General features: G+C 48.8%; 1 protein-coding gene across 1 annotated transcript in view; it reads left to right on the forward strand.

Annotated features, from left to right (window-relative positions):
- Window positions 1–22,270, forward strand: part of Sae1 (SUMO1 activating enzyme subunit 1) — a 75,742-nt gene that overhangs the window by 51,283 nt on the left and 2,189 nt on the right. The window contains exons 7-8 of the mRNA XM_045134295.1: window positions 8,098–8,242; window positions 16,245–16,314. Of these exons, the coding sequence (XP_044990230.1) occupies window positions 8,098–8,242; window positions 16,245–16,314 (215 nt within the window). The remainder of the gene's footprint in view (window positions 1–8,097; window positions 8,243–16,244; window positions 16,315–22,270) is intronic.

Raw genomic sequence — 22,270 nt, forward strand, 5'->3', positions numbered from 1 at the left:
ATATTTTGAAAACTTAAAAGAACAAAAAAGAAAAAAACAAAAGTGTTTCACACATCTTTAGTCCCAGCACTTGGGGGGCAGAGGTAGGAGGATCACCATGAGTTTGAGGCCACACTGAGACTACATAGTGAATTCCAGGTCAGCTTGAGCTAGAGTGAGACCCTACCTTGAAAAATAAAAATATTCAAGCTAGGTGTGGTGGTGGATGCCAGTCGGGAGGCTGAGGTCAGAGGTCACTTTGAGTTCAAGGCCAGCCTGGGGCTACAGAATGAGTTTAGGTCAGCCTGGACTAGAAGGAAAACCTGCCTTAAAACAGAACAATGCAACAACCCAAAGAAGGAAGAGAAGAGGAGGATTGGCAAGGAAGAGGAAAGCGTAAAGCATTGAGCCTGCGGGTACCGGGAAATGAGTGCTTCCAGCGTGGGCTGCTTGCTCGGTGACACATGCTGACTGCTCGTGGGGGTGTGGGGGCTGGGCTGGTGCGCCGTGCGTGTGAGAGGAGTGACAGGCAGTAGTGACTGAGGACCGCTGCACTGGGCACTGTCCTACGTACTTTGCACATATTTGTTCCTTCAATCCTTAAACCTCTCAACTAAGTGTTCTTAGGATTCCCACTTTTGAAAACATTTTTGGGCTGGAGAGATGGCTTAGCAGTTAATTTGCTTGCCTGCAAAGTCAAAGGACCCAGGTTCCACTCCCCAGGACCCACATAAGCCCGATGCACAAGAGCATGCATGTGTCTGGAGTTTGTTTGCGGTGGCTGGAGGCCCTGGCGTGACAGGAGACAGAGAGTAGCAGAGCATACCCGGGCCTCTTGTCACTGCAGATGAACTCCAGACACGTCTGGCTTTATGTGGGTACTGGGGAATTGAACCAGGGTGGGCAGGCTTTTTTTTAAGAGCCTTTGTTTAGCTGCTGGTCCATCTCTTCAGCCCAGGGTTCCTATTTTTCCAGAAAGTGCTCAGGTTTCTTGTTACTTCTCTAACATCACTGTTAGTGGGAAATAGGGACTCCAGCTCTGTAGCTCTTCCCTGGGTCACTGTTGGCACCGAGGAGGTGTGAATTAGCCTAGATTTAGAAACAGGACCAATGTGCTTCTGCCAGCAGGAGGAGAGTGGCTGCCAAGGAGAACACCCCTGGCTCTCCCCATGGCTGGGTCAGACTTACTGCAGGTTTTCAGTGATTGCCCTCGTGGATACTTGGAGAGTCAGTGGCCCTTTGGCTCCCCAGCATTAACCTCAGCACTGTTAGCACTGAGTATGTGGTAACTGAACCCACTCAGTGTCACGCCTAGAATTTTGCTTATCTGTGGGTAGGTTTGGTGACAGCATAGTTTTGTAATCCCAGTTTGTTAGCCTCAGGAATTCCAGCCCACCCTGGTCTCCATGTGGGGTGCTATCTGAAAACTGCTAAGGGGCAGGAATTATGAATGAATGACACGGTGATGCACCCTGGTTGACCCAACACTTAGGTGGCTTAGGTAGGAAGGTCACCGTTGATTCAGAGTTTGAGACTAGTTAGGTCAGCGTAAGTGGAGGAAGGGGGAGGGGAAACACCCCAAAATGAAGAAAACCTAATATCTGAGTATTACTAAACCTGGCGTTTTCCTAAAAAGTGTCTGTAACTAGGGCTGGAGAGATGGCTTAGTGGTTAAGATGTTTGTCTGCGAAGCCAAAGGACCCAGGTTCAGTTCCCCAGGACCCACGTAAACCAGATGCACAAGAGGCACATATGTCTGGAGTTCATTTGCAGTGGCTACAGACCCTGATATGCCCATTCTCTCTCTCTCTCACACACACTCTGTTTGCAAATAATATATATTTTTTAACTTAAAAGTTCTTTTTAAAAAGTAGTGTGTGTAACCATAATAGGGCACATTTCCAGATTGTCCCCAGAGGCAATGAGTCCTAAGTGAGCCAGCTTGGGGTAGAGGAGTCTACATTAGAGGGAGAGCTGGGAAGACGGGGCCACACTGTCTGGCCAGAAAAACCTCAAACATCAGTCAGACAAATGAGGTTTTGATATAAGTTCAGCTCCTCCGCTCCTCAATGTGAGCTTCATTTTCTTCTTGTCAGAATACGTGTGTGTGTGTGCACACGTTCTGATTTTAGTGGCCTTTGTGATGGCATTGAATATAACCACAGTTTTGGTAGATTGGTTTTGTTTTTTGCCACTGGGTATGGAACCCAAGGCCTGCACATGCTAGATAAATTCTCTCTTTGAGTTACATCCCTAGCCCCTGTAATAACAATATTTTATTTTTTAATTTATTTTTAGTCCTTTTTTGTGGTTTTTCAAGGTAGGTCCTTGCTGTAGCCCACAGTGACCTGAAGTCCACTGTGTAGTCTCAGGATGGCCTTGAACTCATGGCGATCCTCCTACCTCTGCCTCCCAAGTGCTGTGATTAAAGGCTTGCTCCACCACACCTGGTTTATTTTTGTTTTTTAGTCAAGGTGTGGCTTGGTAGCCCAGGCTGGCCTTGGACTGGTGACAGTTGTCCTGTTTGTCCCCCATTACCACCCATTAGTCTGATACTCTGTTGGGGGTGTCATGGTTCACATACACAGCTTTCTTTTGAAATACAGGAAAAGGGGCTTGTTTTCTCTTCCCATGTTTGCCTTTTCCATTCTACTAGCCAGTCCTGAGCTTCAGAGAGACACTGCCCCATCGTCTCCAGCGATGGATGTCAGCCCTTTGGACTTGAGCAGCCTGACTTAATGAAAAGGTTCAGATGAAGTTAATCGAGTTTGGAGCTCTAATTTTACATGCACTGTTTTGATAGGATCCAGTGAGTCATCTTTTGGCAGAGTGGCCTCTGTCCCTGACAGTGTTTGATCTGAACAGAATGGGTTTATAATCTGCAAACTGGTGGGGAGTTGCTCCTCAGAAACGCAGAGTCAACAGCCATTTGTGTGTGTGGCTGGATGTTTAGGAGCAGCAGAAAGCAGAACAAAGAGAGAATTTAATAAGCAAGGACTTGTCAGGGGCCGGGGTCACTCCTAAGGCTGCTGCCTTTCTAGAACATGGGACTCTTCCCGTCCCTCCACCCCTGCTAACCGGAGTACTGACATTCGAGAAAGAGTGAGAAAGACAGCTTCTGTTTGCTCTACTGCAAATAAGTGGCCTAGCTGCTGGCCCCCTTCCCAGTGGCCCTGAGAGCACTTTAGATGTGGTCGGTGAGGTATGTGCTCGGTGCCTGCCTGCCGCCCCTCGTCCGGGCAGACCGCATCAGCAGCAGGCCCGGGTCCCACTCCCAGCTGCCTTCACTCTGAGTGCCATCTTACTTCTCTCTGGATAAAGCTGGTTTTATTCTCAGAAGACTGATGGGCAAGGTTCTGCATGACCCCTGCTTTCACTGCCTGCCCTCTGGTCGCCTAGCTTGCACTGAATGGCCCCTTTGTGAGCTTCCAGGACCCATCTGGAAAATGCATCTACAAAATGTGATCCAACTCCAGTACCCCAGCCCCACCCCTACCTCAGGGTTGAGCAGAGCCAGACCACTTGGCATCCTTGATGCAGATTCCTCCACAGTCCTGCTCCAGCACTGTCAGTGACTGCAGCGCACAGTCCCTTCGCATCCCTCACCTAGAGTTTCCTCCTGCAAAGTGCCACCTCCTGGGTGCTCAGCATGGTACCTGACAGAGCCAGTACTGTGACCAGTAGCTCTCAGCTGCTTTTTTCCCCCTCAGTTTTTCGAGGTAGGCTCTCATTCTAGCCCAGGCTGACCTGGAATTAATTCACTGTGTAGTCTGAGGCTGGCCTCGAACTCAGAGAGTGAGACCCTCCCTGGGGGTGGGGGGAGGGTGGAAGGACCGTTTTGGTTTGGTTTGGTTTGGTTTTGTGAGGTAGGGTCTCACTGTAGCTCAGAGTGGCCTGGAATTCACTAGGTAGTATCAGTGTGACCACAAACGCACAGCAGTCCTCCGCCCTCTGCCTGTGCTGGGATTAAAGGCGTGCACCACCACACCAGGTGCCTTTTTGTTTTTTTGTTGTTGTTGAGGGAAGGGAAGGGAAGAGAGAGGAAGTGGCCTCCAGCCACTGCAAATGAACTCCATGTGCATGTACCACCTGGCTTATGTGGGTACTGCAGAATTGAATCTGGGTCCTTAGGTTTCACAGGCAAGTGCCTTAACCACTAAGCCATCTCTCCAGCCCAGTCTTTATTTTAAATTAAATTTCACTTATTTTTGTACATCTGTGTGTGTACATGTACATGCCAGAGTCTCTGGCCATCTAAAACAAATGCCCATCTGACTTAGGTGGCTGGGTGATGACTTGAACCCAGGTCAGCAGACTTTGTAAGCCTGTTTGTCAGTCTTTAAAACAAAGAACAGGCGTTGGAGAGGTGGCTCAGCACCTGAGTTCAGTTCCCATGTAAAGCAAGATGTACAAAGTGGCTCTTATGTATTTATTTACAGTGACTGAAGGCCTGGCTGTGCCCATTCTCTTTGTGGCTGGGCGTGGTGGCGCACACACACCTGTATCCCAGCACTCGGGAGGCAGAGGTAGGAGGATTGTCGTTAGTTTGAGGCCACCCTGAGACTACATAGTACATAGATAGAGTGAGACCCTACCTTTAATAAAAAAGAATCGAAGAACAGGGTTAAGGAAATATGCCTCAGCAGTTAAAGACACTTGTGTAACCTACCTGCCCAGGTTCAGTTCCCCGGTACCTACATAAAGCCAGATACACAAAGTGATGCATGCATCCTGAGTTCATTTGCAGCCAGGGTGTCTTTCCTTCTCAGTATATCTATTAAAAAATAGAAGCGGAGGGTGGAGAGGTGGTTTAGTGGTTAAGGCACTTGCCTGTGAAGCCCAAGGACCTGGGTTTGATTCCTCTGTACACACATAAGCCAGATGCACAAGGTGGCGCATACATCCGAAGTTCTCTTGCAGTGGCCAGCGACTCTGTTGAGCCTGGTCTCGCTTGCTGGCTTAGTGTGGTGCATGTTCCAAATACTCAACTGTCAGAAGAGCCTCAGCAACTTCAAACTGCTTGACTTTTCAGACTACCCTAATTTTTAGGGATGAGCTCCTTGTCCAATAATGTGATTCACCAAGTAAATGAACTTTTAGTCTGCAGATACTATGGCTTAACTGAACATACGTATTAACAAACTTAAAGCCTCATGTCCTTATGTAAAGTAGTGTCTAGACCACCCAGGCTTGGGTCTAGAAGCCAATCCACGTCTCTCTGTCCTCTCTGAATTATCCTGTGTAATATGTGGAAACAGGCATCACCTGTAGGGAGGAGACCGAGGCCAGTGGTCAGTCAGTCACTCGGCCTTCAGGAGCACACTCAGCACAGGCGATGTGAGAGACAAGTTTAGTGGCAGCAGAAGGTGCTTGTGTTAGGCTCACGTTACGCCCCGTCAGTGTGCACGCTGAAATGTCGAGCCGTGTTGGTTGGGCTCTCCTTACACAGTAGCCGTGGCTCTAGGCCATCGTGAGATTCTTTCCCTTGGGTAACAGCCGAAATTACACATGCGTTCCTGGAGGTTGGCATGGTCTTATTTTGTTGGTTGGTTGCTTGTGTGGTTTTTCGAGGTGGGGTCTCTCTCTAGCCCAGGCTGACCTGGAACTCACTATGTAGTCTCAGGGTGGTCTTGAACTCAAGGTGATCCTTCTACTTCTGCCTCCCGAATGCTGGGACTAAAGGGGTGCTGTGGTCTGCATTAATGAAGGAGGTTTTGTTTGTAATGGCTTGCCCCTCAGATGAGTCTGTTTGGCTGGTCTGTCCGGCCAAAGCAGCCCTTTGAACAGATGCCTGACATGCAGGCCTCCTCCCCCCCCCCCCACCTCTCCTCCTGGTCATAATCCGACCTTCCCTTCCTCAGTGGCTTCCTCATGCACACACTTGGCTCACATGTGCCTCCTGTGGGAAGCCTTACCGATACTGACAGCGCCCTGCAGCTGAGGCAGGCGCCTGGCATGCTCTCGTAAGTTCATTTGCGCTTGTAGTTATCAGTGGTCTGACTGCTTGTCGGATAAATGAGAAGCATGGGCAGTCTCAGTGCTTAACGTGCCTGCTGACAAGGCTGACAGTCTGGGTTTGATTCCCCAGTACCCTTGTAAAGCCAGACGCACAAATGGCACGTACGTTTGTAATTTGTATGCAATGGCAGGTGGCCCTGGCATGCCCATAGTCTCTCTTTCTCTCTCCTTGCAAATAAATACTTAAAATTCTTATTTTTTGAGGCAGGTTCTTATTTATTCCATTTTGCTGATAAGAGGACTGAGTCAGAGAGTTTAAACAATTTGTCCAAGGTTACACAACTTGTAGGTGGCAAGAATCAAGTTTTGGGGAAGGAGGGTATTACCATGGGATATTGTTTATAATCATGGAAGTTGTTAATTAAAAAAATTTTGAAAAGAAAAAAAGAGTCAAGTTTTGAACTAGGTAGTCCAGTTCCAGAGTTTTTGTTTGACACGGGGTCTCATGCTGTAGCCCAGGCTCTCCTGAACTCATGGCAGTCTGCCTGCTATGCCTTTAAATAGTGACTGTGATTACAGGTGTGAAACAGCCCAGTTCAGAGTTTTTTTTTCTTTTTCTTTTTCTTTTTGACAACTTCCATAATTGTAAACAATATCCCATGGTAATACCCCCCCCTCACTTTCCCCTTTGAAATTCCATTCTCCATCATATCCCCTACCCATCTCAATCAGTGTCTCTTTTATTTTGATGTCATGATCTTTTCCTCCTATTATGATGGTCTTGTGTAGGTAGTGTCAGGCACAGTGAGGTCATGGATATCCAGGCCATTTTGTGTCTGGAGGAGCACGTTGTAAGGAGTCCTACCCTTCCTTTGGCTCTTACATTCTTTCCGCCACCTCTTTCACAATGGACCCTGAACCTTGGAAGGTGTGATAGAGATATCACAGTACTAAGCACTCCTCTGTGACTTCTTTCCAGCACCATGGTGCCTTCTGAATCATCCCAAGGTCACTGCCATCTGAAAAGAGAAGGTTCTCTAGCCAAAAGTGAGAGTAGCATTAATATATGGTATGAACATTAAGAGAAGTGCTTACTGGGCACAGTTTGATGAGCATAGTATATACATTTAGTCAGACAGCAGCAGACATTACACCCTTAGCTCTCATGACTACATCTGTTGTAGATTTTCAGTATCAGGGATGTATTCCCTCCCATGGAGCAGGCCTCCAGGCCAATTAGAGGGCAGTTGGTTTCTACCATGACAAATACGACACTATTGCACCCATTGGCTCATTTGGCCTGTCTGGCCAATGTATAAGGCTTGCAGTGTCCACTGTTTAGTATCTTCACTGGTGATTTCTCTTTCTCCCATTGAACTACATGCAGAATGTCTTCTTTCATCTTTCTGTCATCTGGTCTACATGGAAGAAGTTTACACCTCAGCCCCAGCAGGGTTTCTCAGTGACCTTGCAGCCCAAGTATGTGGAGTCTTCAGCAGTAGGGTCTTACCAGCTATTCCTGGTGGGCCCCAGCAATGGCCTATAATATTGGGGGGGGGGGGCATCAGGGACTTCCTTAGCCAACAACTCACTGGTAGGTATCCCATCCCTGGCACTGAAAATTTTCTAGTAACAATCTATGGCTCCTGAGTGTTCCATTGTCCAAAAAAGTAGGTTTCCATGAGACTTATTTATATCTTCTTAGATTTTGATTAGCCCTCCCTCTACCTTTCCTTTACTCAGTCTCTTCCCCTGACCTCACGTTGGGTCTTTTCACCCCCATTAATCTATTCTACCTACACCAGGGCCTCCAGCTGCTGCAAACAAACTCCAGACACATGTGCCACCTTGTGGATCTGGCTTATGTGGGTCCTTGGGAATCATACTTGGGTCCTTTAGCTTTGCAGGCAAGTGCCTTAACTGGCAAACCATCTCTCCAGTCTAAGGACTGTTTTTTGTTTGAGTTTGGTTTTGGTTTTTTGAGGTAGGGTCTTGTTCTAGCCCAGGCTGATCTGGAATTCAATCTGTAGTCTGAGACTGGCCTCAAACTCATAGAGGTACTCCTACCTCTGCCTCCCAACTGCTGGGATTAAAGGAGTACGCCACCACACCCAGCTCTATGAACTCTTTTGTAACCTTCTTTCTTTTCACCTTTCCTAGTGCTCCTGAAGTTCCGCACGGATAAAGGGCGCGATCCTGGTTCTGACACCCAAAGCGAGGATGCCGAGTTGCTGCTGCAGAATCGGAACGATGTGCTTGACTCGCTGGGCGTCAGTCCTGACCTGCTTCCTGACAACTTTGTCAGGTTGGTGTCGTTGCTTGCCCCAGCCCACGAGCCCAGCATGTGAACGTGTGCTCTGAGTGTTCGCCTTTATGGAGACACGGGGATCTAAGGAGGACCCCCTCCCCACCTGCCGCATTCTGCCGGCTATGTGGACCACCGCCCCTCGTCCGGTGTGACAGTTCCTGAAAGCTGGTGAGGTGCAGGGTTTGGTTTGGGCAGCACGTAAGGGTGTTCATCCTCACAGGCGTCAGCCTCACGGCTGCGTGAGCTCTGCTAACCCGTCCTGTACCTTTTGTTTCCCCTGTCTGCACGTGGTCCTGTGTGGGCCTGCCTCTGCGTCACCCCGTGATTTCTTCACACCTGTCCACTGTGGTGCAGTGGCACAGCCTGTCAAAGCAGACGGCGGCTTGCTGTGTTGGGCTTTGGTTGTGCGGGGTGTGCTGAAGGATGTCACCTTGTCTCGTACACTGTGACCCAGCACGTGTGTTCACGTGCAGCTGCAGGTTCATTTAGTGGAAGGGGGCTTGCTGTGCCCCAGAGTGGTGCACGCCTCTGATCCCAGCGCTGGCGAGACAGGTAGGGGCATCACTGTGAGCTGGAGGCCAGCCTGGAACTACAGAGTGAGTGCCAGGTCAGCCTCGCTAGAGTGAGCCCCTACCTCACTTTAGAAAAAAAGTGGTGATTGGTCACTTGGTAGTTATTGCCACTTCGTTGTCCCTTTGGAGCCTATTAATTTACACCTCCATCAACAGAGATTTTGCGTTCTGGTCCTTGGGCATTGGGGAGCTTTCACGTTGGGGTCCAGTCTTGTTTTCATACAGGTTGAGTTGAAACTTCGTGTGTAGAAGACCAGAGGGCTGTGAATGAATGTCACCCGGGCAGCTGTGGTGCCACGTGCTCGCTCTGGGCCTAGTCCGCGGCCCTGTGCCCCAGGTGTGGCACTAACCGTGGTAGTGACAGCCATTCTCTGTAGCTCTCACAGCTCAGTCTTCATCCTCATGGCAGTTTTGTGGGTGAGGAAACTGACGCACAGAGAAGTGGATGACCGTCTGACGGTGCAGCATTAGCCCCCATTATTGAAGTTAGCAACAGGCTCAGGAAGCGGTGGCCCTCTGCCAGCGTTACTTTGCTCTTTGTTCTGTCGGTGCTGGGTTCTAAGTAACAGTTTTGCAAGTGCTACCTTCATAAGCATGTGCCATCACGACCAGCTCTGCCCAGGGTTTTTGTAAGTGGCCAACTGAGCAGTTTTTTCAGGTGTCCTCTGAGCAATCAGTGGTCAGCCAGAGAGTCCCTTTAATCCTGGTGCCTCTTCTCCCCTCTGGCTGGGACCCAGTACACCAGCACCACCCAGGTTCAGCTGACTCTTTGATCCCCTGTGGAGCTCTGAATCAAAAAGTCATGTAGGGCTGGAGAGATGGCTTAGCGGTTAAGTGCTTGCCTGTGAAGCCTAAGAATCCCGGTTCGAGGCTCGGTTCCCCAGGTCCCACGTTGGCCAGATGCACAAGGGGGCGCGCGCGTCTGGAGTTCGTTTGCAGTGGCTGGAAGCCCTGGCGTGCCCATTCTCTCTCTCTCCCTCTATCTGTCTCTCTCCCTATGTCTGTCGCTCTCAAATAAATAAATAAAAAATGAACAAAAAATATTTTAAAAAAAAGTCATCTAGGGCTGGGGAGATAGCTTAGTGGTTAAGCACTTGCCTGCAAAGCCAGATGACCCAGGTTCAGTTCCCCAGGACTTACGTGCACGAAGCAGCCGTCTGCAAGGTGCTTTGGTGACTGTGACGGTGTGGGTCAGGGAAGGCAGCACAGCAGGCCAGGGTGAACTCATGCAGGCTCCATGTCTTGGTGGAAGAAGGACCAGAACATGAGCATATGGCCTTGTCTCTGCTTCCCAGCCTGAAAAAGCACCCCCCCCGCCCCCAGGGTCCCAGTGTACCTGCATTCTTCTGTGGGTCATGTGCATGCAGCTGAGTGACTAGTTTGGACATGTGCCGTGGTGAACTGGGTGGCTCTCTCTTGCCAGCCATCAGGCACTCTGTCTGCTTCCCAGGAGGGGCAGGCCACAACCTCCCAGCTCGTCCCTTCTCAAGACCCCAGTGGAAACTGGGTCAGCGACTAGGTCTCATGTGCTCTGTGCTCTCAGCATTGCCTTCTTGTAAGTAAGAGGTGCTCTGCAGCCTCTTGAGGCCTGTCTGCACACGGGCCCTGAGATGGGACAGAGCGCCGTTGACGAGATGAGCCCCTGTCTTGCAGCTGAGCTGCTCTCACAAATTGCCTGGCGCCGCTGCTGAGCAGGGAGAGCTGTGCACACGTCTCCCTCGGCTCCATCTGAAGGGCTCTTGCGGCGCTCTCCTCCGCACGGCCGTCGCTCTGCTCACAGTCATGTTGCTTTGCTGATTATGAGAGGAAGAAGCCCACCTCATTTCAACCGCGCAGGCTAGGATTAAAGGTGTGCACCACTATGCCCAAGTTACTAATTTTTGTTTTGTTTTGTTTTGTTTTTCAAGGTAGTGTCTCTCTCTAGCCCAGGCTGACCTGCTAATTTTTTTTTAATGTAACCTTTTTTTGCATGTGTGGGTGCATATGTGTGTGCTGGTTCACGTGTATGTGCACATGGAGGTCAGATTGATTTTAATTGTATGTGTGTATACATACATACATATATTATTTGTTTATTTGCAAGCAGAGAGACAGACACAGAAAGGGCATGCCAGGGCCTTCATCCCCTATAAATGAACTCTAGATGCATTTGCCATTTTGTACATCTTGGCTTTATGTGGGTCCTGGGGAATTGAACCCAAGACCTTAGGTTTTGCAGCACCTTCACTGCTGAGCCATCTCTGCAGCCCTTGAGAATCTTCTTTAATTACTCTCCACTTTATGACACAGGCCTCTCATTTGAACCCAGAGCTTACATGTTCAGCTAATGTAACTAGCCAGCTAGGCTTAGGGATCTTGTCTCTTCCTGTTGAGTACTGGTATACAGGCAGGTCACCATGCCTACCTGGTATTGACATGGGTGCTGGGGATCTGAACTCAGGTTCTCATGCTTGCATGGTTATGATTGATAGTTTGAAGAAATGGCCCCCAATATTCAGAGTTTTATTAGTTCGTAGTTTGGATCTGTAGCCACCTGGCTGGAGAAGGTGTCACTGGGCAGATCTTAAGGCGTGGTGGTGGGTTAAAAATTCCAATGTAGGGCATGGCGGTGCATGCCTTTAATCCCAGCACTCAGTAGGCAGAGGTTGGAGGATCACCGAGAGTTCAAGGCTGCCTTGAGACTACATAGTGAATTGCAGGTCAGCCTAGGGTAGACCTATCTTGGCGGGTAGCATCCATTCAAAAAATATACAAAGTGTGCCTAGCTGGAGTCCCTGAAGTGTGTTGTGTGGTTATGGCTTTTGACTTTTGGGCTTGTGGGTTGTGGCTTCTCTTTCTGTGCTTGGACCTGTGAAAGCATGACCAGCTTCTTCTGCCAGTATGGAACTTCTCCTAGATCTGTAAGTTTCAATAAATGTCCCTTCCTGCATGACTGTGCCTGGTCTGGAATGGAAGTTCATCTCTGCAAATCTGAAGCTATCTGCTACAGAAATTGGTACCAGGAGTGGGGTGAGTCTGACCATGTGGAGTTTGGTCTTTCGGACCTTTTGTTTTCTGGACTATTCTCATGAATATTTGAGAATGCTAAGTGCAAAGAGGATTGGACTTGGAGGTTATGAGGTTTCTAAGGGGAAGGAAAGACTACAGAGGACTTTGGAACTGGGCTACTGGCATAAGGTTGGCTGCCATTTGTTACCCAGGCCTAGAGAGTTTGATCAAGGTTAAACTTGTAACGTACTGATGTGCTTGGTTAAAGATTCTGGACTGAGAGCTTTAAGATTTTAAGTTAAAGAACCTCAGGCAAGTTAAAATTACCAGCACTGAGACTGGTGTTAGGTTATTGAAGCTGCTATTGTCGACACATTAGCAATCTTAAGGAAGATAGCCCACCTGCTTTACAGTAAAACAATAGAGAAATGCCAGTAATCCCATCACCAGGATTCGTTCGGGCCCACCCTGAGACTAATAGTGAATTCCAGGTCAGCCTGAGTTAGAGTGAGAACCTACCTGTGTATTGAGGGGGAAATACATAAAATGAGTAGAATCATAAAATAATTGTCTGCCGGGTGTGGTGGCACACGCCTTTAATCAGCACTTGGGAGGCAGAGGTAGGATTGCCATGAGTTCAGGGCCACCCTGAGACTACATAGTTAGTTCTAGGCCAACCTGGGCTAAAGTGAGACCCTACCTCAAAAAAAGAAAAAGGAAAAAAAAAAAGAATTGTAAATTATGCTGAGCATGGTGGCTCACACTTATAATCCCAATGCTTCGGAGGCAGAGAGGAAGGGTCACAAATGCAAGGTCAACCTGTGCTACTAATGACTTTTTGGCAAACTCTGAGCCCAGCTCACTTCAGATGCATGGGCTACTTTGTGCAGTGTCTGCATGTGGTTACCAAGGAATAAACCTGGGCAGGCAGGAAAGCAAGTATCTTTAACTGCTGAGACATCTCCCTACCCCACTTCTAGGCTTCTCGTGTGGTATCTAGGGATTGAGATCAGGTACCCCAGCTTGAGCAGCAAACAGTTTAAAACTGAGCCATCTTCCCAGCCTTTAATTAGCTCTCCCATCCCCCCCAAAAAAAAGTAGGGTCTCACTTGAGCCCAAGCTGCCTGGAACTCACAGCAGTCCTCCTACCTGAGGCCTCCCAAATACTGGGATTGATGGCATATGCAAAACTGACTTTTAAAAAAATTACTTTGTTAATTAATTTATTTATTTGCTTGAAAAAGAATGGGCACACCAAGGCCTCCAGCTGCTTCAAATGAACCTTCGGCACATGCACCACCTTGTAAATCTGGCTTGCCTGGGTCCTTTGCCTTTACAGGAAAACGCCTCATCCTCTAAGCCCTCTCTCCAGCCCTAGCTCGTATTTTGTCTGCTTTGGTTCCCTGTGTGTCATTTGTGGAAGAGCTCTCTATAACAAACAGGGAGGGAGTTGTCTGTAACTGGACAGAGTCAGGTGTGGAGTGTTAGTTTCAGTCAGTGTCTGAATGGGAGATTTCCCTCAGGCTCTGCTGAAAGCGTGTCTCCTCCCTTCAGGACTTATGTTGACCATAAGCTATAGGAAGAGTGTTCTGCTATATGGCCACCGTGCCAAACAACTTAAGTACCCACCAGCATTCACAGACAAGATGGGGCCGGAGAGATGGCTGAGCAGTTAAGGCACATGGCTGCAAAGCCAAAGGACCCAGGTTTGATTCCCCAGGACCCACATAAGTCCATATACACAAGGTAGCGCATGTGTCTAGAGTTCATTTGCAGTGGCTGGGGACCCTGGCACACCCATTCTGTCTCCAATAAATAAACAAAAATAAAATAATAAAACACACAGACAAGATGAGTAGTAGTTGATATGATTGGATTTAACATTATTTATGTTTAGATGGTGAGTGTCTAAAGAAATTCTTTTTGACTGTCTGAAATTTTCTAAGAGCCAAGTATGATGGTGCATGCCTTTAGTCCCAGACTGAGAGGAGAATCACCTTGAGTTCCAGGTCAGCTGGGTGTGGTAGCACATGCCTTTAATCCTTGCATGTGGGAGGCAGAGGTAGTTGTATTGCCATGGGTTACAGGTCAGCCTGGGATAGATTGAGACCCTACCTGGGGGGGAGGGGGGAACATGGGCTGGAGAGATGACTTAGCAGTTAAGGTGCTTCCCTAGGAAGCCTGAGGACCCATGTTCAATCTCTCTCCAGATCCCACATTAGCCAGACAAAGTGAGGCAAGCGCAGTGTCACAGATGCCCACTAGGTGGTGCAAGCATCTGGAAGTTCTAGTGCAGTGGCTGAGACCCTGGTGTGTCAATTCTCTAAAAAAAAAAAAAAGGAGGGGCTGGAGAGATGGCTTAGCAGTTAAGTGCTTGCCTGTGAAGCCTAAGGACCCCGGTTCGAGGCTCGGTTCCCCAGGTCCCACGTTAGCCAGATGCACAAGGGGGTGCACGCATCTCGAGTTCGTTTGCAGAGGCTGGAAGCCCTGGCGCACCCATTCTCTCTCTCTCCCTCTAACTGTCTTTCTCTCTGTGTCTGTCGCTCCAAATAAATAAATAAATAAATGAAATTTAAAAAAAAAAAAGGAGCAAAACAAAAAAATATTTAAAAGAAAGAAGCTGGAGAGATGGCTTAGCGATTAAGGCATTTGCCTGCAAAGCCAAAGGATCGCAGTTCAACTCTCCAGGACCCATGTAAGCTAGATGCACAAGGAGCGCATGCATCTAATGTTTGTTTACAGTGGCCGGAGGCCCTGGTGTTCCCATTCTCTCTCTAAAATAAATAAATAAAATGTATTTTAAAAAATAAAATAAGCCGGGCGTGGTGGCGCACGCCTTTAATCCCAGCACTCGGGAGGCAGAGGTAGGAGGATCGCCATGAGTTCGAGGCCACCCTGAGACTACAGAGTTAATTCCAGGTCAGCCTGGACCAGAGTGAGACCCTACCTCGAAAAACCAATAAATAAATAAATAATAAGATAAAATAAAATAAAAAGGAAAGCTGGTTGGGCATGGTGGCACATGCCTTTGATCCCAGCACTTGGGAGGCAGAGGTAAGTTTGAGGCCACCCTGAGACTATATAGTAAATTCCAGGTCAGCCTGGGCTAGAGTGAGACTCTACCTCAAAAAATAAATAAATAAAATAAGGCTGGAGAGATGGTTTAGTGGTTAAGGCATTTGCCCCCAAAGCCAAAGGATCATGGTTTGATTCCCCAGGACCCACGTAAGCCAGATGCACAAGGGGGCACACGCAGCTGGAGTTTGTTTGCAGTGCCTGGAAGCCTTGGCGTGCCCATTCTCCCCCCCCCCCCTTACACATATACTTTTTTAAAAAAGAAAGAAGCCGGGCGTGGTGGTGCACGCCTTTAATCCCAGCATTCGGGAGGCAGAGGTAGGAGGATCACCATGCGTTCAAGGCCACCCTGAGACTACAGAGTTAATTCCAGGTCAGCCTGCACCAGAGTTAGATCCTACCTCGAAAAACCAAAATAAATAAATAAATAGGGCTGGAGCGGCGCCTTAGCGGTTAAGGCACTTGCCTGCAAAGCCAAAGGACCCAGTTTGGTTCCCCAGGACCCACGTTAGCCAGATGCACAAGGGGGTGCACGCGTCTGGAGTTCGTTTGCAGTGGCTGGAGGTTCTGGTGTGCCCATTCTCCCTCTCTATCTAACTGACTATTTCTGTGTCTTTCTCTCTCTCTCAAACAAATAAATAAAAATAAAAAATATATTTAATAAATAAATAAGTAAAATAAAAAGGAAAGAAAACATTCTGGAAGGAATATGCACTGGCATGGTTGTCTCCCAGAACCCTGTACCAGTTTCCTCAGTTAACAGACCCTCCTTTGAGGGATGAGAACTAGACTGACAGCTTCCACTGGGGAGGCGGTTGTGGAGGGAGTGTTTTGTCTCCAAGATGGGTGTGTTGGGGGTCAGGTATCAGTACCCCTGGGACCTGTCCTTTGGATGCCCCATCTAGACCCCCAGGGGCTGGTTTCTGTGTGGGTTGTGGGCTTTGTTTTGCACCCCAGCTTTCCTGTGCCTCCTGCATGTTAGCACAGGCCTGCTCCCTGCCGTGTGTCTGGGAATAGCATACAGAACCCACCGCCCATCGCGGGGAGAGAATTGCGAGAATGTGCCCAGGGCACTGAAACATCTGATAGTTGTAGGGCCTTATTTTTAGGAAGCGCTGATACAGTGTTTAACTTAAAAAAAAAAAAAAAAAAGAAAAGAAAAGAAAAGAAAAGAAAAAAGTGTGTGAAGGAATTCTTACTTGCCAAGTTGAAAGGTCTCTCCCAACCATTTAGGAGGCCCTGGGGTCAGATTAAATTTCCATGCCCAAATGCCAACACTAGCGTGGTGGGAAGGACCTAGGCGAGCCCTGGCCCACTACCCCACATAGCCCCTACTCTGTACATTCACTCATCCTGTCTTCCAGGTACTGCTTCTCTGAGATGGCCCCGGTGTGTGCTGTTGTTGGAGGAATCTTGGCGCAGGAGATTGTGAAGGTAAAACGTCCCATTATGCATATTGTTGATCCCGGTGCCTTGACTTGTGTACCCATGAGAGAGAAAGCCAAGGCCTACCCGGGCGTGGTGGGCACGCCTTTCATCCCAGCACTCAGGAGGCAGAGGTAGGAGGAGCACTATGAGTTCGAGGCCACCCTGAGACTACACAGTGAATTCCAGGTCAGCCTGAGTTAGAGTGAGACTCTACCTCGAATGAATAAAAAACAAAGAAAAAGCCAAGACCTGTCTCAACGCTGTCTGCCTCACCCTTCATCCGCACTGCCCGTTCCACCCATCACGTGTGCGGAGCCAGCCGCAGCAACCGCAGTGCCTGCTCTCCAGGGCTTCGTGCAGCTGCCGGTTTCTCTGCTCTCAGCTGTGTAAACGGTACTGTCGAGGCGCTCCCCCACCCCCACGTGCCCTTGTACGAGGAAGACAGAGGACCAGAAAAGGGACTCCAGAAGACAGTCGAGTCGGTGTTTGTGGGGCACGTGCACTCTGCCAGGAGCCCAGTGAAGCTCGTCTCAGGGTGGCCCACTGCCTCATTCAATAGACACTCGAGTGTCTCTCTGAAAGGGACTATCCTTTGCAGGAGCCGTGTATCTAGAGCATAGCCCTTTGAGTCTCTTCTTGAGTGTTTGGGTCACTAAAATTAGCATACTACAAAATTCTTTCCTCTTTTGGGAGCTTGATACGTTGTGGCCTTGTTAGGTGTGCTCGCGCCGGGCTCTGGTGTAGAGAATGTGCTGCCGCTGCCGCCGCCGCCACCACTGTGGTGTAGGTTTGCTTTTTTGAGACAATTTCTCACTCTGTAGCCCAGGCAGGCCTTGAAGTTGAAGCAGTTATTTATTTACTTATTTTATTTGAAAAAGAAAGAGACACACACACACAAAAAAGAAAGACACACAGGGTGAGACTGGGCGTGCCAGGGCCCCTAGCTGCTGCAATGAACTCCAGACACATGCACCCCCTTGTGCATCTGGCTTTACCTGGGGACTAGGAAATAGAACCTGCCCTTTGGCTTTGCCAGCCAGCGCCTTAACCACTGAGCCACCTAGGCTCCAGCCCTTGTTTTCTTTTTTGAAACATGGTCTCTCTCTAGCCCAAGCTGGCATTGAACTCAGTGATTTGATCCTCCTACCTCAGCCTCCCAAGTGCTGGCACTAAAGGTGTGTGCTACCATGCCCAGTGCATCTGGACTTCCATGGGTACTGAGGAATCAAACCCAGGCCCTCAGGCTTTGCCAGTGAAGACCTTTAACCACAGGGCTCTTTCTCCAGCCCTGTTTCTTACATTTAAAAATATATTTTTTATTTATTTATTTTTATTTATTTATTTGAGAGAGAGAGAAAGGGGGAAAGGCAGATAGAGAGAATGGGTGCTCCTCTAGCCACTCTAAATGAACTCCAAACACATGCGCCACCTTGTGTATCTGACTGACTTGGGTCCTGGGGAATCAAACCTGGGTCTTTTGGGTTTGCTGGCAAGCGCCTTAACCACTAAGCTGTCTCTCCAGCCCTGTTTTATTTTTATCTTTTTAAGTATTAAATAGTTTATTATATTAAAGGAGAGGGTATGTGGAATCAAGTGCAAGAGATGAAATTGGGAAAGGGTAGTGGCCACAACTTATTTTGGGGATGAGGAATTAATGAAAGGAAAAGAAACAGTAAATGAGCTTGCCGTGTTACTTCTTATGTCATTTAGTCTTCAGAATAATGAGAAGCATATTGCTCATTTTTATAAGTAAAACAATAAAGCATTGGGTTTTATGCAAGGCTCCATTCAAGATTGGATGCTTTGTGTAATTCTATCAATACATTATAGGATCCAAGGCAACTATTACTCACATTGAGTCTTACATAGGTTAAAGACCCTTCTTAGGTCTACAAAACTATTTTCAAAGGAAGCCCATGTTCTTTTCTGTATCATTCTATCTGAAAGGATGAAACCTCTTGGCCAGAACCACATGTGCAATTAGATGATTATGGTAGTCCCAGACCTGTTTTTTGAGGTAATGGTCTTTCTCTAGCCCTGGCTGGCCTTGAACTCACAGTGATCCTCCTACCTCTGCCTCCACAGTGCTAGGTGAAGGGCGTGTTTCTTTTTCAGATTCTTGGCCACAGTAGTGACTTGTTTACAGCATGGCACAGGTGTGCCTGGCCGTACCTTGTGTCCCATGCCTCTGCATGTCAGGTTCCAGCTTAGGACAATGTCAAGGCCCTGGCTCTTCCTTGGGTCTGCACCAGCTCGGTGGAGACACTGCCTCGCCATATGCCTAAGGCTCTCCCCCCTCCATCCCCGTTTCCTGATGTGCCAGCTGCACCAAGCTCCTCCCCAAATCTAAGCCACTCCTGTGAGCCGAGCACTGAGTCCCGTCCCATCAGGAAGCACAGTGTCCATGCATCTCACACCGCCCCACTTATTTCTGTGGTGGTGTCATCTCAGCCAGTGTCCCCCCCACACCAAGTCTGTGAGGCCAGAGCTCTTGATCCCTGATTTCTGGTGAAGTTCTTGGCTTTCTTTTGTTGGCCTGCCTGCCTGCTCGTTTCAACAGGGTCCCGATCACTAGCCCAGGCTGGGCTCATGGCCCTCTTGCCTGAGCGCTCCAAGCGCTGCCATTGGAGTGCACCACCACTCCTGACTTCAGAGCGTGGGGTTCTTACCTCCAGTAGGACGGAGAGTCAGGAGTTGCCCCCAGGAAGTGTTCACCATTTGGTGTTAGGCTTCAGGGCTTGCTCTAGCAACACCCCATCCAGAGACCTGGCATGGTACCTAGAACCACTGTCCTCACACCTCAGCCCGTGGAGAAGCCATACCCTGAGTTTCTCATGGGGGACGCAGAGTGGAGGTTGGGGCAGGTGGCTTTGACCCATTGTTTGTGGTGCCTGGTTCGCACCCCTGTTCTTTCCTGCCCCTCCTTCCTGCGTGCTGGGGGACAGCTGTTGCTCAGCATCTTGTTTCTGTTTACCCCGGATGGCCAGGGCACTCTGCATTCTTGGTTGCTGGGTGTGTTTGGAATCTCCGACCCCGGCTCTTTGCTAAAGCACTTTCCCTTTTGCCCCGCGGCCGCCGTCCTCACCCCTGCTCCTCTGCTTGTCACCCTGCTCCCAGCTGCCGGAGGGGGCTGCACGAGGCCGCGTCGGAGCACTCACGAAAGTCTGCGCGAGAGCTGCCGAGGGTGGGGGCGTCTCCGGCGCTGCCTTTCTCTTCACTTCCGCGTCCTTCCCGACCCCGCTGTCGTGCTTCTTTAGGCCAGACCTACTCTTTTTTTTTTTTTTTAACTTTTTTTATTGACAACTTCTATACTTATAATAAACCATGATAATTCCTTCCCCTCCCCACTTTCCCCTTCACAACTTCACTCTCCATCATATCCCCTCCCTCTCTCAGTTAGTCTCTCAATTTATTTTGATGTCATCATCCTTTTTCTCCTACTGAGGGTCTTGTGAAGGTATTGCTAGGTACTATGAGGTCATGGATATTAAGGTCAGTTTCTGTCTGGACAGTTGTATGTAAGGAGTGGTACCCTTCCTTTACCTCTTACATTCTTTCTTCCACAATGGACCCTGAGCCTTGGAGTGTGTGATAGAGATGTTTCAGTGCTGGACACTCCTCCATCCCTTCTCAGCACTGTGTTACCTTTTGGGTCATCCCAGTGGTCGCTGCCATCTGAAAATAAAAGCTTTTCTAACCAAAAGTGAGAGTAACGTTAATATATGAATATGCACATTAAGTGTAGTGCTTTCAGGGCAGTTTGGTGAAAATAATACATGCATTTAGCCAGATAAGAGCAAGCTTTATATGCCTAAGGCTCATCATCTCCCCTGCTGTAGGCTTTTGATTACATTTTCAGTACCATGCATGTATTCCCTCCCATAGAACAGGCCTTCAGTCCAATTAAAGAGCGTTTCGTTTCCTCCAGAGCAGACATGCCACTATTGCACTCGTTCAGTCATTTGGCCTGTCTGGCCAAACTTGAGGCTTCCAGTGTCCACTGTTTTCACTGCTGATGATTTCAGTCTCCCATAGGGCTGCATGCAGTACAGCTTTTTCCAGCTTTCAGTTGGCTGGGCTGCAGGGGAGAAGGTTTTCTGCTCAGCCCCAGCTTGATTTCTCAATGACTCTGCTGCTCAGGCATGTGAAGACTTCAGCAATAGGGTCTTACCATCTCTTTCTCATGGGAAACCAAGTGCCTTGGCAGTAGCATGTAATATTTTAGAAGCAACAGAGACCTCCCTGGCCAACAACTCACTGGAAGGTATCCCACCCCTGGCACTGAAAATTTTCTACTAGCAATCTATGGCTTCTGGATGTGCCATTATCCCAAAAAGCAGGCTTTCATATTTCTTACTCAGAATATCTTGAATTTTGATTGGCCCTCCCCCTACCCTTCTCTTATTCAGTCTCTTCTCTGGCCTACTTAGGCCCTTCCACTCCTTGTAATCTGTTCTTCTACTTACATATACATATCCCATTCTTGATTTTGCTCCTTGCCTTTCTGCCTGCGGTGTTCGAGGCAGTAATGGAAGCAGCAGCCACATTAGGCAGCATACCCAAGCATGGGCCAAGCCACTGGGGAGGATGGAATGGGGTCAGGAATTCCAGGCCAGCCTGGCCAGCGTGGTGACACTCCATCCCTAAGATAAAGGAGGCCAGCCTGGGACTACATAGTGAATTTCAGGTCAGCCTGTGCAAGAGTGAGATCCTACCTCGAAAACAAGAGTAAAAAAGTACATGAGACACCCCTCACTTGGGTTCAGTGGCCTGGAAGTTCTGACTGGTGAGTGTGGGATCCTCAGATAATTGGTTCCTCTCCGTCTGGGCCCCCATTCATAATGACAGCACCAGTTACCGAAAACTGACTGTGTGCCAGGCACATCACAAACCTGATTTCCTCCACCAAAAACTTGAGCAGACAGGCTCTGCTTTGTATATTTTATTTGTACACTCAGAGAAGCCAGCTCCTGTGGGCAGGTCCCGCTCAGCATCACCCTGTCCTGCACACCACTTACAGAGAGGAGGCTCAGCCTAGTGACATTGGTGCTGCTGCAGTTACCAGCTGCTGGAGGTAAACGATTATCCCCATAGTGTAGCAGGGGAATGGAACAGGAATGATGCTCAGAAAACAGGGTTTCAGGATGCTCATGGCTTGCTCCTAACTTCTCTGTGGTTACTGTCCTTGTTATGGGAACCACCAAACTCTGAACTGGCAGCTTGCTTAGGTAAAGGCCTCTGTAAATACTAGCTCACAGAGAATGGTTAACACGTTTGGCTTCAGGGCCTCTTTAAAAGTTTAGTCATGGCCAGCCATGGTGACACATACCTTTAATCTCAGCACTAGTATTCAGGGGGCAGAGGTAGGAGGATCGTCATAAGTTCAAGACCACCCTGAGACTACATAGTGAATTCTAGGTCAGCCTGAGCTAGAGTGAAACCCTACCTTGAAACCCCCCCCCAAAAAAAAGAAAGAAATGAAAGGCCAGGCATGGTGGCACACGCCTTTAATCCCAACACTCAGGAGGCAGAGGTAGGAGTTTGGGGCCACCCTGAGAATACAGAGTGAATTCCAGTTCAGCCTGGTCTGGAGTGAGACACTACCTCCGGTGGAAAATAAAACCTTCATCACAGAGGGGCTGGAGAAATGCACAGTGGTTAAGGTTGTTGCCTGCAAAACTTAAGGACCTAAGTTCTATTCCCCAGAATAAGCCATAAGGTAGCACATGTATCTGTCTGGAGTTCATTTGCAGCAGCCCTGGTGTACCCGTTCATATCTTTCCCCCTCCACCCCCTCTCTCTCGTTTTGTTTTTCAAGGTAGTGTCTCACTCTAGCCCAGGTTGACCAGGAATTCACTGTAGTCTCAGGATGGCCTCGAACTTACATCAATCCTTTTGCCTCTGCCTCCTGAGTGCTGGGATTCAAGGCTTGCACCACATGCCCTAGTAGGGCCCATGTTTG

The sequence above is a fragment of the Jaculus jaculus genome, chromosome 14 (assembly GCF_020740685.1).
Source record: "Jaculus jaculus isolate mJacJac1 chromosome 14, mJacJac1.mat.Y.cur, whole genome shotgun sequence".
Classification (NCBI taxonomy): domain Eukaryota; kingdom Metazoa; phylum Chordata; class Mammalia; order Rodentia; family Dipodidae; genus Jaculus; species Jaculus jaculus.